This window comes from Ursus maritimus, unplaced genomic scaffold, assembly GCF_017311325.1.
Source record: "Ursus maritimus isolate PB19 unplaced genomic scaffold, ASM1731132v1 scaffold_2, whole genome shotgun sequence".
NCBI lineage: Eukaryota > Metazoa > Chordata > Mammalia > Carnivora > Ursidae > Ursus > Ursus maritimus.
The window spans coordinates 83332549-83349088 of record NW_024424452.1 but is presented as its reverse complement, the minus strand read 5'-3'; the positions used below and the strand labels follow the sequence as shown (position 1 = coordinate 83349088).

The 16540-nt window shown below is 36.9% G+C and overlaps 1 protein-coding gene across 1 annotated transcript; it reads right to left on the bottom strand.

Annotated features, from left to right (window-relative positions):
* Positions 1-8838: 8838 nt before the first annotated feature.
* On the bottom strand, positions 8839-16455 carry PTGS2 (prostaglandin-endoperoxide synthase 2). Its single transcript, XM_008696949.2, has 10 exons — positions 15847-16455; positions 14930-15046; positions 14663-14806; positions 13839-13982; positions 13232-13413; positions 12527-12610; positions 12175-12421; positions 11596-11882; positions 11057-11204; positions 8839-10915 (listed from the first exon to the last, which is right to left on the bottom strand). Exons 1-10 carry the CDS (start codon positions 15896-15898, stop codon positions 10506-10508), a joined length of 1815 nt encoding a protein of 604 aa, XP_008695171.1. The 5' UTR covers positions 15899-16455; the 3' UTR covers positions 8839-10505.
* Positions 16456-16540: the final 85 nt, after the last annotated feature.

The following is a 16540-nucleotide window of genomic DNA, read 5'->3' as shown; positions in this document are numbered from 1 at the left end:
ACAGAGCATTGCTCGGGAAAAGATCAAAATTCAAAATTTGAAGTACAGTGTCTACTGAATGCACCATCATAAAGTTGAAAAATCATTAAGTTGAACCATCATAAGTGGGGAACCATCTATATATACCTATGTTGAGTAATTTATATGCATACTTTTCCGTTTAGGGGGTGGGTCCTGTTACTCCCAATCTATTCTTCTCTTGTCCTCATTAACTACTGTGTTGGTTTCCTATTGTTGCTGCAACAAGATTACCTCCAATTTGGTGGCTTTAATGACACAAATTTCTTATTTTACAGGCCTGTAGTTTGGAAGTCCTAAATGGGTCATGTTGGGCTAAAATCAAGGTGTGCCTTCCTCTCTGGAAGCTGATGGGAGAATAAGTTTTCTTGCCTCTTCCAGTTCCTACAGGCTTCCCAAGTTCCTTTGTCCCTGGTTCCTTCCATCTTCAAGGCCAGTAATAGCTGGTCGAGTCTTTCTCACATTGCATCACTTTGACACTGACTCTTCCGCCTCCCTCTTTCACATAGAAGGACTCTTGTGATTACATTGGGTAATCCAGGATGATCTTTATTTTAAGATCAGATGATTAGCAACCTTCATTCCTCTGCAGCTTTTATTATGTAATATACGACAGATTCCGGTAATTAGGATTTGAACAACTTTGCGGAGGTGGGGGGCATGATTCTGTCTACCACAACTACCAAGGCAAGAAACACTCTAAGTAATGTTTCCTATGATAGTATAACAGGGTAAACCTTCCCGAGCTGTAAAGCTTCTTATCCCCAGTCTCTTATACCCATTAAACTGACTAAACAACTAAGAACTATATTGTTACCACAGGACATGTATATATTAAGTTAATTTAGGAGTCAGATGTGAGATGAGTTATGTAGCCTTTTCTAAAACTTCTCATAGTATAATTGAAAAAAATGAAACCCAGAGGGATTTCTCGTTCTTTATGTCACAGAAAGTCAATGTTAGAGCCTCAGATTACTTCCACTTTCTCTGATTTATTTTCTCGGTATTATCATTAACACTATTTATTATATGACTAGAGAAATGAAAAAAAAAAAAGAATGCCATGAATTCAGTAGGCATCACTGTCTCCATTTTGCCTTTCAAAGGTGAGGAATGTGAGGCTCTTATTAACCACACTGCCAGAAAGTGGCTGAGCCCAGATATGCCCAACTCCCAAGCCCATGCTCTGGCTGCAAGCACCTAGCCAGTGCACCACTGTGTCATTATCCTCGGGGATGTGAAAAGTCATGTTCTTGACTTGTGAGATCTGAGTTAAGTAAACTTAGTCTAGAAATTCACAATTGTTTTATAATTCCCATGGATACCTCTAGCTATTTCAAGTGATGCTATAAATTTCTAAACATAAAATAGAAATCATGTTCTGAATTAACCTATTTATGCAAATTCACTTTATTAAGAATATTTATGATCTATATCATCTTTTAAATAATAAAGAGAATTAATATGAGAAAAGGGAGGGCCGCATCAGTCTATTTTGGTGTTAAATTCCCCAAAGTTGGAGCTTTAGTACAATTATACTGTTTCTGACATTCAAAGGCTCTCATTCTGTCTTTGAAACGGCCTTCTTCCAACTTAAACAGCCTTTCAGTAACCTGATATTTAGAATTATTTACTCAATAGCGTTAAGTCAAGTCTAAGTAAAATATACCATGATAATGTTACAGAAAATTTACATTTTAATGGTAGGTTTCAGGGTGTGGGTGAAAGAAACAGTCTTGTCCTTTGCATCACCTCCAACTGTGTTTTGCTTACAGAGAAAGATTGTTTACCCCTTGGCCTTTCTTCCTTGCTTCTTTCCGAGTACTATGTGAGTGGAAAACACTCCTTCATGTAAAACATATCCCACCCTGTGTTTTGTGAATGTTGTCATCGTGCACAGGTATTGAGTAATAGCTAGGGAAAGTCACGCAATGATGCTTCCACCTCACCCATTAGGAACAATCAGAAACATGAAAGAGCAAGTGAGTGTTCTCTGGACAGAGTTCACTCACACAAAGACACAGAGGCAGGGGGAGCTGAACCATTAGAGGCTGAGGCACAAGACCAACTCACATCTTAAGCATCTTCCGTTTGGTCTCAGTGATGAGATATCTAGGAAAGAAATGGGGAAGGAAACTGAAGATAACTCTTCCTGTGATCTTTATTTTATCAAATGATCTTTTCTCTGAAGATTTTCCATGGCTTCAGCTCATAGGTAGTGTGACCATTTCTTTTTCTGAGTGAATTTACATAGAATGCTGAAATAAATTTTACTTAATTTAGGCATTTAAATTAATTATTATAGTGAAAGCAATCTGATCACTTTTGAATGCCAATTGTGTTTATTGAGAGTCCTTGAAAGTAGTGATTTATGTCTGGCTTAAAAAGCAGAATGATTTACCAAACCCAAACCATTTACTGTTCATCTTAAACAATTCCCACCCCTTCAGAGCCAGACTGCGGCTAACCTGCAAAAGTTTGGGTCCTTAAATAGTACACTGGATTTGGAGATGGAGTTGGTAGACAATTGTGATTTCAAAACTTTTTTTTTTAACCTCAGCTTTGTTGAAAACTATAGGAAATAAAACAGCTCTGAGTTCCCTAGTCTGTGATATAAAGTTATTAAAATATAATTATTAAATAAATTCTAACACATGTCAAAGATATCTATCTATATCTATGAATGAAGGAAAGTGAGGGAACATCAGAAGGTAAATTTTCAAAGTGATAGGTAACGGTTTCTTGATTACTAAAGTGATCATGCAGATAGTGTGAAATATGGAATAGCCACATATAACTCTAGATTTTAATTTTGAATGGTGTATTTACTTTTCCTTTTTTTAGTCTTCCTGAATACCAGGCTACCAGTAAGTGCCCCGACCAAACAGAAATTGCCTTTCATTGAGGTCCTGACATGCTTTCTTGTGAATAAAGTACATGAACAAGAAATGTATAGCAATTATTTTAACTTTGTAATGGTTTGCTTTGAATTTTCCTTATTCACTCATTTAATTGTTGTGATTATTAAATAAGTTGCTTCATATAAGTGATGTGCATACTTAAATCTATATACAGGAATTGGTTATGATATGCCAGGAACATTTCCATTTATAAAGAGTAGGGTGGCCCATGTACATGCCACCTAATCTTTGCTATAGGTCTAACATACTATAGTTCCAACATTTCACATTAAGAAGAAAAAAGTCTACATAAGCTGGAAATCAGCAAATCCAATCCCAAATTGATATTTAGTGTATAGTATAACCAGGACACATAAAGTACAGATATTGGTCCAATGTTTTTAGGAGGAGGGATAGAGAAAAGATAGGACCCCACTTTTAGTTATGGAGCTAAGCTTTTTGGAAGAAGGTGGATATGGAGGGCATAATTCTGTGTGTGTGTGTATGTGTTTTAATTCATTAAATTGTGTTAGAGAAGGTAAATGGATACAAAGCAGTCACATTTAAATAATGGAACAAACAGAGAGAGAGAGAAAAGGAATATCGTTATTTCTCCTAATAAGAAGAAAACTGAAAGATATGATAATAGCTGCGTTCAAATATGAGATTTGCATTTCATTGACTTCCCTTGTTAGCTATTTTTTCATATCTCTAAAGGCAAAATAAAAGGAAGTGGTTTGAGGGTTGGTTAGTCTCTTGTTAGACAAAGTTTTAAAAACTGATGTTTTTCAGTTACTGAAGGAAGTCATGTCATCTCTTTATACAGTTATCTTTAATACAGTCATATAGTTACATAATTGTAATATTTCTCAAGAAAAGAAGAATGCAACGTGTAAATCTGATCTTTTTTTCAGCCAGGGAAATATTTGTGTAACTATCGAAATATTAACAAAGGATCAATTTTGTCCACGCTGTGCCTTATAGTTGAAAGAGCTTTGAAATTAAACAGATCTGAGCTCTGTGGGTACTTGAGTAATGGTTCGAAGCCTGTTTCCACCTTAGTAAAATGATAGTAACAATATTTTCTCCATGGATTGTCATGCAGAATAAAAAATAGCATTTACAATAAGATGATGAGTATAATAGATAGCAAATATATGTAGAAAATAAATGTAGACCAAAAAGGTATTGTTGGGAATTATCTATCCAGTCCCAGCCTATTTTCATTTTTTATTGGGGTATAATTTACATTCATCAAAATGCACATGGTTATGTGGACAGTTCAATGAGTTTTTAGGACAGATATACCTGTATCACTCAAACCACTCTACTATCTTAGAAAGCTTTGTTATTTATTCACCTTCCCAGGTAATCCTGGCTACTCCCTCTTCCCTCAACCATGATTCTTGATTACTTTCTTTCTAGATAGTTCCTTATAGAATTTTATATAACTGGAGTCACACAATAGGTATTCTTTTGTGCCTTCCCCCCCCCACACATGTTTTTGAGATCCATCCATGTTATTGAATGTATCAGTAGTTCATTACTTTTTACTGAAAAATAACATTCCATTTTGTCATGTGGTACTGTTGCTGTATTAGTTGCAGTTCTCCAGAACCAATAATACATACTGGTTCTATTTCTCTCTCTTTCTCGATCTCTCACTTATTTGCAAAATTGAGAAGGAAAGTGAGGGAACATCAGGAGTTCAGTTTTACAAATAAGAGAGAGACAGGGACAGAGATTTTAAGGGACTGTGGAGGCTGGGATGTCTGAAATCTGCAGGGCAGGCCAGCAGGCTAGAAATTCAGATACAAGTTGATGTCAAGTCTAAGTTCTTCAGGGCGGCAGGCTGGAAACTCAAGTAGAGCTCCTATGTTGCAGTCTTAAGGAGAATTCTCTTTGGCGGAATGTCAGTCTTTGCTTCTTAAGGCTTTCAACTGATTGCATGAGTTTCACCATAGTATAGAGAATGATATGTTTTACTCAAAGTCTATTGATTTCAATGTTAATGACATCTAAAAATTCTTTCACAGCAACATCTAGACTGGTGTTTGACCAAATGGGTACCATATCTTAGCCAAGTTGTCATATAAAATTAACCATTACAGTTAATCTTTTAAATTTTAATGAATCTAATAGGTGTCTAGTAGTATCTTACTGTGTCCCTGATGACTAATGATGTTGAACATATTTTCATGTACTTATTGGATATTCATACATCTTCCTCAGTAAGTTTCTGCTTATGTCTTTTGCTTTTTATACTGTTACTATTTTTACAGTTTAGAGTTATTTATATGTTCTATATTCCAGTCCTTGTTAGATGTGTGTGTTATGACTATTTTCTGAGTCTGTGGCATGTCTATTCATTCTCCTTGCATCGTCTTTTGATGAGCAACTTTTCTAATTTTATGAACTAAACTTCATTAATCTTTTTATCTTTTAGGGTTAGTACTTGATGGATCTTAAATTCTTTGCCTACCCCAGGTTCAATCTCCATCCTAATTCTAAATTTTTTGGAGAGAAAATTTTATTTTCCCAGCTTGTTGGGTGTCCACTCTAGGACAGTCTATTGTGGCAGTGTGGATAAGGGTCAAGGAAATCAAATGATACAAAAGTGGTCTATAAACCTATTCTTGCCACCAAGAATGGCATCTCTTCCTTCTTTTAAGAAAAACTTTTTATTTTGAAATAACTATAAATTCACAGGAAGTTGCAAAGAAATGTAGAGGGAGGTACCATGCAACCTTCAGACAACCTCCTCTGATGTTGGCATCTTACATTATAGTCCAATGTGAAAATCAGGAAATTTATCTTAGTACAATCCATAGAGCTTGTTCAGATTTCACCATTTATACATGCATTTGTGTGAGTGTGTGTGCATAGTTCTAGTCAATTATGTCATATCTGTAGCTTTGTGTAACTACCACTTCAATCAAGTTGTAAAAAATTCAATCAGCACAAGGCTCCCTCATGCTACTCCTTTATAGCTATAGATAGCAATCCCGCAATTTCTAATTTGGTAACCACAGATCTGTTCTCTATCCTTATAGTTTCTTTATTATTTCAAGAATGTTATACACACACACACACACACACACACACACACACACATATGATCATAGAATAGGTAACTTTAAGAGACTGGCTTTTTTTTCCACTCAGCATGACTACCTTAAGTTCCATCCAAGTTGTTGCATGTATGATTAGTTGTGTTTGTTTTGCTGCATAGTACTCCATGGTATGGATATACCATAGGTTGCCACAGTTTATTTAACCATTAACATTTGAAGGATATTTGAATTATTTCCGGTTTTGTGCTATTATGAATCAAGTTGCTATGAGCCTTCATATACAGATCTTTACATAGATATAGATTATTTTTCTGCGATAAATGCCCGAGAGTACAATTGCTGGATTGTATCATGTGGTAGGTAAAATAATGGTCCTCCAAAGATTGCCATGCCCTAATCTCTAGGAGCTGTCAATATGTTGCCTTACATGGCACAAGGGACTTTGTATATGTGAAAAAAATTAATGGATCTTGAGAAAAGGAGATTTTCCTGATTATCGTCATGGGCCCAAAGTAATAAAAAAGGTCCTTAGGGAGGGAGGCAAGAGGATCAGAATCAGAGATATTAGAAGATGTTGCCCTGCTGGCTTTGAAGGTAGAGAAAGAGACCATGAGCCAAGGAATGCAGGTAGCCTCTAGAAGCCAGAAAAGGCAAGAGACAGATTCTCCCTTAGAGCCTCCAGAAGAAACACAGCCCAGCTGACACCTTGATTTTAACTCATAAGATCTGTTTCTTACTTCTGAACCTCTAGGACTGTAGATAATAAATTTATGTTGTTTGAAGCCAGTAAGTTTGTGGTAATTTGTCATAGCATCAATAGAAAACTAATATACATGGTAAGGGAATTTTTAGTTTTAGAAGAAACTGCCGAACTATTTTTCCAGAGTGGATATTTTGTCTTCTAAGATCTTACATTTTCTTCAAGAATCACCGCATATTCTACTTCTTTCAGGAAGCTTATTCTTATTCACTTACTGGATATTTCATAATGCCTTTTTAAGTACCAGACACTGTTCTGAGAGCAGTGAATAATGCAAACAAGGTCCTTGCTTTCATAGACATGAAATTCTACTGAGGGGACACAGATAACAAATAAACATACAAATCAAGATAATAACAGAAATAAATGCCATAAGGAAGATGAAAGAGCTTTAGTAGTTGGTATTAGTTTAGATGGTTGGAGAAGGCCTTTCTGAGAGGGGAAATTTGAGCCAAGATTTGGATGTTGAGAAGGAACCAGCCATGTGGAAATCTGAAGAAGGAACATTCGTAACAGGGGCAACAGCTTGAGAACCTCTGCTGGTGAGCAAATCAGAAGAAATCAGATGTGGCTGTAGCAGAGTGAGCAAAGATAGGAAATTATGGTAAATGAGATGAGATAGTTAGGCAGGGGACTGATCACTGAGACACTCTAGGATAGGATAAGGAATTTAGGTTTGTCCATTGTGTAATAGGAAGCCATTGGAAGATTTCAAACAGGAGAGGAACATTATCTGATGTATGATTGAAAGTGACCACTCTCATTATAAGGAGAATGGTTTGGAGTGAGGCAAGAATAGAAGGAAAGCCAATTAAGAGATAATTGTATCAACTAGGTTGGTAGTATTGGAGTTAGAGAAAAGGTGACAGGTACATAATTTGTGGGTTATAGTCAACAAGATTTCTGCGTGATTGCCTATAGGCATGAAGAAAAGGAGATTCTGCTTGAGAACAAGGGGATGGTGGCGTTCTTAACCTTGGGTGATTATTATTTTGGGTATACGGTGTGAAGTGGGCAAAGGTTGTAAAATAAGTCATTAAATTTATGTAGTTGAGTGGGTAGGTTGTCAATTGAGATAGTTCTGGAGAAATAAGTTTGGGAGCAATAATTAATGTTTCAATTTATGAGCTTGGATGGGATTAACCTAGAAGAGGGCAGATAAAGAGGGAGATCAAGACACTTCAATTTGTAGATACAATGGAGGATGAAAAGATTTTTTAAAATCTGAGTAGTAGCACTCCATGAAGGTGGAGAAAGACCAGGAGAGTATCAAACCAAGAAACCAAGAAAAAAACAATCTTTCAGTAAAGAAACTATAGACATTTGTGCTGAATGCTACTAAGAAGCATTAGGAGGATGGCTGAAAAGAAGTTGTGCCAATTAGGTACAATAGGGAGAGAGTAACAAGGAATGAAGGCGTGATTATAAGGAAATGAGATAAATGGGGTAATGAATAGTGAAGAGGTCAATGGATCAGTAGGCTCAGTGAAACTAGAATCACATGTTAAAGTGTGAGTATTAAGATAGGTTGAGTTAGAAGGTGAGTCAAGAATGATGCTTGAAATCAAGATTTTGATAATGGTGTAGCAATCGATAAGATCAAGGTATGTATAGTCAGAGGAAATATGGAAGAAGCCATCACAGGAATGAAGGCCAAGGAAGAGAGAAGCCAGGAAGGATGTTAGGTAGGTGGTCTGTGTGGATGGTGCTATTACCTAAATATCAAGATTAGGAGTACAATGGAAGCCTGTGAGCCAGGTATCAATGGTTTGCCCAACTCTTTGAACTTCCTTTTTAATTTTGTACCTCCTCAGCCATTTTATCTTATTCTTTGCCTTCTGTGTACTTGGTTTTTTCCTTCTTCCAGATTAGGCAATGAAAACAAGTTTGTTGGTATCTCCTATAACACAAAGCACTCATTTTCCAAGAGTGTTGCAGTGAACCAGAGATAGCCTCTTCCTCTAGGAAGCCTCTCTGTGAGGGAAGAACCATTTCAATAATGGCTAGTCTAGTCCAGAATTTAGAATACAAAACAATGGTAGATGTACAGCGCTTTAGAGAAATCATACATCATATGACAAAGATATATGGAAACAGTCAAAATTTATTTTAGAAGAGATTTTTCCATTCTTAAATAGTATAAAAATAAACAGGCATTTGTTTCAACACTTACATTTTACATAAGTTAATTTAAATACACATTTTTCTGAGGCACCAAAACTTTCATATTATATTCCAAATTCCCAGGTTCAGTCAGCAGGTTAATGTTAATAAAAGTGTTTTTTGTTTTTAATCAGTGATGTTTAAAGTTTTTTATATAAGCCCTTCTAATATTGACTATTTCTTAACTATAAACTTTTTAAACATAAAAATCTTAAAAATTCCCCTGAGTTATTTCCTTTAATGAAATTTCATTTTCTTTCTCTACCTAAAAGACATGCTTTTTCAATTATTTACAAATACTGATGTTATCTGTAATCAGTGCTTGATTTAAAAATATTAAATACTAAATACTAAAACCCAGTGCTCTGCACATGTCTCCTCAATAAGTTATAGCTGAACGAATTAATGAAGGCTCCATAGGTCCTTCAAATATTTATAAAAGGTCAGTCTTATGGTACATCCAGGCTAACAAGACACAATGTTCTCTGTGGGCTGGTATAAGGTAAATCTTCTATACTTCAATTCCAACTTTCCGTATTTCAATATACCAGAGTTGGGTTCCTGACAATTTATTCACAAATCTAATAATTTCCCTTGTGGTATCTCAAAGATATACTGATTCTCACATAATGTAAAAAAAAAAAAAAAAAATCAATGATTGCAGCTTAAACTAGTTTATAATAATGTCCTAACAAAACATAAATAATAATCCTCAATAAATTAAATTAAGTAGTATACAGTACCAGCAAATGTCAGCTGACAATGAGATGTGGAAAAGAAACATTATCTTCCTGAAACTATTCAGGATTTGTTTGGTTTTGCTTTTAAATGAGATAGGACATTTCATTAGAATAGAAATACAACTTTCTTCTATCAAGAACCCCCTACAGTTCTATGTAGGGCATTAGCCTCATTGTAGGCTGCTTCTGTTACAGTCTAAAATTATAAAGTTCTCTTCCTTTCACTTAAAATGCCTTTGTGTAGAGGCCTTTAAGGGTTGGGTTTTGTTTTTTTTTTTTTTCATTCCTCTTAAGAGGAGCTAAATTACTAGTAGTCCTGAGTTGAGGTTTTCCTGAAAACTTGCAAAGTTCAGATAAGAAAGTATAGACAGAGAGTCCAAAGAAAGATGAACTCAGATATTAAAACCAAGAAAACAAAAAAGAACTGATCAGAAAATGAGAGTTCCTCCCAGCACAGTGGCTAAGAGAGGAAGAGGAACGGTGTGCAGGTAGCTGCTTCTAATGCAACATGGAAGATACACTAGAAATTCCAATAGTGTGGAAAAAAACTTGCAGCATTTTGCCATGTTTAAATGTCCAAACATCTTCGCTTTTGTTCTTATTATAAATAATATAAACTGAGATTCAAGTAAAAGGATGTCAAACTCATTTATAAAACAGAATGAAAACTGTTTTCCCCTTTAACCTGAAGAAAAGACATCTTTAAAGTAGTGACGTGAAAATCTTCACAAGTATGAAGATTTCTCCTTAACAGAATATGTTAAGTAACATAAGGAGTTTAACATAAATATTAAATAATTAAGTTAAAAGAAATTGTCCATATAAATAAATAAATATGATTAACAGGCTTCTACAGTTCAGTGGACCGTTCTTTTAGAAGGACTGTGGGATTGATGTCATCTAGTCCCGAGTGTGAAGAGCTTGCATTAATGGTGACTGTTTTGGTGAGCTGTGGGTCTTGAACACTGAACGCAGTAAAAGGACAGCCCTTCACATTATTGCAGATAAGAGACCGAATTGAGGCAGTGTTGATGATTTTAAAGCCTACTTCTCCACCAAAAGTGCTAGGCTTCCAGTAGTCAGGCGAACAGATGGGATTACCCATAAGTCCTTTCAAGGAAAAGGGTGCTCCCATTTCTACCATAGTCTCACCAAAGATGGCATCTGGACGAGGCTTTTCTACCAGGAGGGCAGGATACAGCTCCATGGCATCAATATCACCATAAAGGGCCTCTAACCCCGCAGCCATTTCCTTCTCTCCTGTGAAGGTGACAAAGACAGACATACAACCAATGTAAAACACTGCACCAAAAAAACCAAAGTTTTTCCCTTTGCTCAAGTCCCTTTCAACTTCTCTGCTGTTTCCATTTGACTTTGATTCTTCAAAGAAATTTCTCTCACCTGTAAGTTCTTCGAATGATGCATAGGGCTTCAGCCGAAAGCGTTTGCGATACTCGTTAAGAGACTGGTATTTCATCTGTCTGCTCTGGTCGATTGAGGCCTTTGCTACTTGTTGTACTGCAGCTGGAACATTCCTACCACCGGCAACCTGTGGAAAACGATTAAATTGTAGAACAAGATTTTTTAGGCATCTTTATGATGATTTCTACTTTAAAAGCATTCATCCCTTGGGTACAGAGTAGATACGACTGATGTTCCCACCTGAGACCTAAACTATCCAAGTTAGAAATATTTATTTCTATAATCTACAGATTAGATGATTAATTATAGAAAGTTTTTAAAAATATGTTTAAGCTATGACTACATATCGCTATTTGATAAACAAGTTTAGACTTTTCCAAAAAAATGGTAGACTTGTTTTTTCAAGAGAATTGACTAGCAAAATATTACTTTCAGTAAGTTTAAGAAAAATCATTTTGATGGCAGAAATTCTAGTTACTGAGTAGTCCTTTGTTTTATTTTTCAGTAACAAGGCTTACCCTGCCAGCAATTTGCCTGCTGAATGATTCCACAAACTGGGTAAGTCCATGTTCCAGCAATATAGAGTTGTTGTAGACAAACTGTTGGAAATTGTACTCCTGGTCATCTATTTGCAAGGTGTCAGGTAGAAGGGGATGCCAGTGGTAGAGTGTGTTAAACTCAGCAGCAATACGGTTTTGGTACTGGAATTGTTGGTTGAAAAGCAGCTCTGGGTCAAACTTCAGCTTGAAGTGATAACCACTCAAGTGCTGTACATAGTCTTCAATCACAATCTTAATGGTTTCTCCTATTTACACAAAATAAAATTTGGAGCATTAATTCTCTGATTACCAACTTCCACACAACCGAAATGCAATTTTGTTAATCTGCTATTCCTTCACTTCTGTTTTGTCCTTTATACCATCAGAACAAAAGGTATTAATATTACCAATCATGCTCAAGGATTTAATTAATACGGAGCATGTGATTTTACATTCACCACATTCTCCCAGAATTACTTAAAATACATCTCAAAGGTAACAAGTTAGTTTTCTCTGCAGAAGAGGATTTTGTTTCAATTGTTTTCTCTTCTTGCTTACCTATCAGTATGAGCCTGCTGGTCTGGAACAGCCGCTCATCATCCCACTCTGGGTGCTCCTGTTTAAGCACATCACACACTCTGTTATGTTCCCGCAACCAAATTGTGGCATACATCATCAGACCAGGCACCAGCCCGAAAACTTCCTGGCCCACGGCAAACCGTAGGTGTTCAGGAACATGGGGTGGGTAGATCATCTCCACCTGAGTATCTTTGACTGTGGGAGGATACACCTCTCCATCAATGACCTAAAAAACAACAGCAATAAAAACGTTAAATTTTAATCAGTAGAAGTTTTTAAATACGGGTAAGTTGTGAGTCAAACGAATTCTTAATATTCAAATAGAACAAACCTGATATTTCATTTTTCCATCCTTGAAAAGGCGCAGTTTATGTTGTCTATCCAAAGTTTCCCCATAAACATGGTTTAAGTCCACCTAGAAGATTATGGAAAAATTTTAATTTGTTGCTATTGAAGTTCCATAAAGTGTCTATAATATAATTTTTCATCAAATAATTTGATAAAACATATTTTTCTTACAGCTACAAAATACTAAATTTGTTTATCCACTGACATTACAAACCTATGTTTCTTGTGTTGAAAGATATTTAGTATCTCATATGGAGTTAAAATTATATAATATGCTTCACTATAACTATATGGTATTTCTTTTAATAAGCATCAGAAAATATATTATTGATATAAAATTCTTACTGGCAAATTGAAACTGTCATTGAACTCCAACAGATAATAATGCTGCAAAAATCTCATAATATTTAAAGCTGCATAATCAGGGTACAAATATGTTTTTGAGGACACCACTTTTTGCAGTGCTAATATTTTACACGAAAAATATAAGAGCCAAATTACAAATAGTATGTCTATATGTATGTGTGTGTGCATGTGTATTTTTACTAAACCAGTGAATCAAAAATGGAAATTCCATTAAAGTTTTTATAGACAGAGCATTTTTTAACAAGAGGGTGAATTTGGTGTAGCAAATACACACACAGCACTCAGTTATTTTTGCTATAATTTCAATTTAACTCCATCTTACCCCATGGCCCAGTCCTTTGGTGAAAGCTGGCCCTCGCTTATGATCTGTCTTGAAAAATTGATGGGTGAAGTGCTGGGCAAAGAATGCAAACATCATATTTGTGCCCTGGGGATCAGGAATGAACTTTCTTCTTAGAAGAAATTTTTCCACAATCTCTTTTGAATCAGGAAGCTCTTTCTTGCCTGAAAAATGAGAAAGCAAAGATAAGAATTAATTTACAAATTCAAGGAAACAGCTATTTCCTATGGGGCCTTCTTCACTTACAGGAGAAATACAAGTGTGGACAGGATTATAATATAAATGGAAGTTCTAAGATATGGGGAAATATCTTCTTACTGAATTACTTTTACCTATTTTGTTTAACTAGTATTAATTTGGTTTTAATGAAACAATTTGAAAACGGTGAAGACATTAAACAAAAATGTCCATTCACTTTCATGGAATAGTTCACAGATTCACTTTCAAAAAAAATCTCCACAGATATCCTTAAGAAAGCAATCAATATGCTTTTATTAACAAACAAATGATAGTTTAGGGCTGAATTTTCTAGGTAACAATCCAATCCCTGCTGCAGTGAATACATCTCTAACTGCCTCCCCACACTCACCTTTCACACCCATGGGTGTTGGGCAGTCATCAGCCACAGGGGGAAGAGCTCTGGTATAGTAGGAGAGATTAGAAAAGGCTTCCCAGCTTTTATAGCCATAGTCCACGTTGTAAGTTGGTGGACTCTCAATCAAATGTGACCTCGCTGAAAGTTAAGGGGAAAAAAATTGGTTTTATTGTGCCTACATCAATGTCCCTTTTTATTGTAAAATGTGCAAAGTGGCACAAAAGACTGAATTTAATTCCAGCAGTCAAAGATAACCTATTGTAAGACAGTTACACTTCAAAGTCTAAGTGCCACTTGTACTAAAAAAAAAAAAAAAAAAATCAGAAAGAATGATTCATTAAAATGCATCTTTAATACAGCATATATACTTTTACATAAAATTTCAAATAATCATCCACCTTCTGCTTAAGAGGCCTATGAAGGAATGTCTGGGCAAGACACTCACTTTAGTAATAAAATTATTTTCTTGCTGATCCAAATCCATATTAACTAGATTATTTTACTTCGTGCAATTCTATGGTCTATTGACATTCAATAAACTGGACCACACTTCCTTCACAGATTGGCAACAGCAGTGAATTTAGAAGAGGTGTACAGGATGTAAGTAGAATTCTGTTTGTGAGACAGAACTTTCCAAACTGAACGGGACTGAGGGGTATTTTGGGCCATTAAGACAGAAGGCAAACTAAAAAGGTCTATTTAAAGTCATTTTGACAAGGTTGAAAAGAGATTTTGGGATTAGGCTTAATAATCTCACGTTTTTAAAGAACATTTTTCTTTGAGGAAACTGAAAACCTTAGAAAGAGACTTGTACTTACATGTCAACACGTATTTCATAATTGCATTTCTCAGGAAGGGAATGTTATTGACAATGTTCCAGACTCCCTTGAAGTGGGTAAGTATGTAGTGCACTGTATTTGGAGTGGGTTTCAGGAATAATTTTATTCTTGTCAGAAATTCAGCTGCAAAAAGAGAAAAAAAAAAAAGAGGGAAAGATTAACAGGACCCATTCTAAGACACTTAAGTGTAAAGTGATAATTGCATGTATCCCCAGTCCAAATAAGGGCACCCAAGAATAAACTTACGTGTTGAACAGTTTTCGCCATAGAATCCTGTTCGAGTGCAGTCACACTTATACTGGTCAAATCCTATGCTCATACATACACCTTGGTTTTCACATGGGTTGGAACAGCAAGGATTTGCTACAATAAAAGTAAGGACCGTAAGTAAGTCATTCTTTACTTTCTTAATCTTGATTTAAACATTTAATCGTTTTACATAGTATGGGTCAATTTTACATAGATAAATTCAAGAAATATACAGGTAGTTATGGGAATGCAATTTTTTTAACCTGTGGCAGAGAATGATTATAATGAAAATCCTAACTTCCTATTCTAAATAAAGGTAACAGTATTCAACCAGGGAAGTGATGTTGCTAAGTTTTTTCTTTAGTAACTTTTTAATGTTCAAATTAGCATTTTTAAAAAGAGCTCAAAGAAGTAGCACTTTCATAACTAAAGTGGACGTATCTAGTACATTAGTCAAATTTAGAGGAAATTTCAGTGTAAAAACAGCTTATTGTTAAAATATTTTGCTTATCTTAAAAAAAAAATAACCTGGGCTTTCCTCGGTCAGGAAAGCACTAACTAGAGTATTTAAAATAATGACTCCCATTCCCTAACAGTAGGCACCACACACAAACATTTCACATATACTGATCGATCCTGTCTTATCATAATGACAATCTGCAAATTAGTATCACTATTCCTATTTAGCACATGAGAAAAGTGAGACCCATACCGGTTAAGTAACCGGCTCAGGATGATCAAAGCTGGTGGCAAAGCTGGGGTAGCCACCCCGTTCTTTTGGACTCAAAAGGTCCAAGCTCTCGTCTCCTTTCCGGGACTGTTCAAAGTGCCGGGAGCAACCGGGATGTCAGAGCGGAACCTCGGCGGGGATTACGGAACCGAGGAGTCCCCGCTGCGGGGCGCCAGGTACCCACCTGCACGGCAGAGCGCCAGGGCGGCGCAGAGCAGCAGGGCGCGGGCAAGCATCTCGGCGGCGGGCGGAGCGCTGGCGAGCGGAGGCGTTGCCGTACTTGGGCTCGGGGCTGCGGAGCTGGAGCAGGCGCTGTGCGAAGTCCCCGAGCGTAATCCTGACGCTCGCTGCAAGTTGTTTGACAACTGGAAGCTAACGGGGAGAACCTTCCTTTTATGCGTTAAAACTAAGCCCACGTGACGGCATGACTGTTTCTTTCCGCCTTTTTTTTACCCACCCCCCCACACACAACTCTCCCCCTCCCCCGTCTACTTAAATAATTGCGTAAGACCCGGGTGGGGGCAGCATTTTTTACCCACGCAAATGAGAAAATCGGAAACCTGGGAAGTTGCCCTCGGCTTCCCCAAGGCGGGTGCAGAGCGAATTGCCCCCCTCGCCGCTGCCATCTCCCGGTTCTCCTTCCGCAGTTCCTCAGCTCCGGAGTGCGATTTGCGCCAGATTCCCTTTTTCCCAGTCTTTGACCCGGAGCTTTGGAGAGCCGGTGCCTCAGCGGATCCCACTGCGGGGAGGGAGAGTACTATGCTTCCTCTCCCGGAATCCGAGCGACCCGAGGTCCCGGAGCGCAGGGAATCTCCCTGCGCGGCCGTCCCCATGTCTCATCCCCAGGTCTTTGCGGGGGGGGGGGGGGGGGGGGGGGG

Coding starts and splice junctions, on each gene's coding strand:
- PTGS2 (XM_008696949.2), bottom strand. CDS start 15,898: ATGCTTGCCCGCGCCCTGCTGCTCTGCGCCGCCCTGGCGCTCTGCCGT. Junction 15,047..15,846: donor CCTGGCGCTCTGCCGTGCAG/GTGGGTACCTGG, acceptor CTTTTATTGTAG/CAAATCCTTGCTGTTCCAAC. Junction 13,983..14,662: donor TATGAAATACGTGTTGACAT/GTAAGTACAAGT, acceptor CTTAACTTTCAG/CGAGGTCACATTTGATTGAG.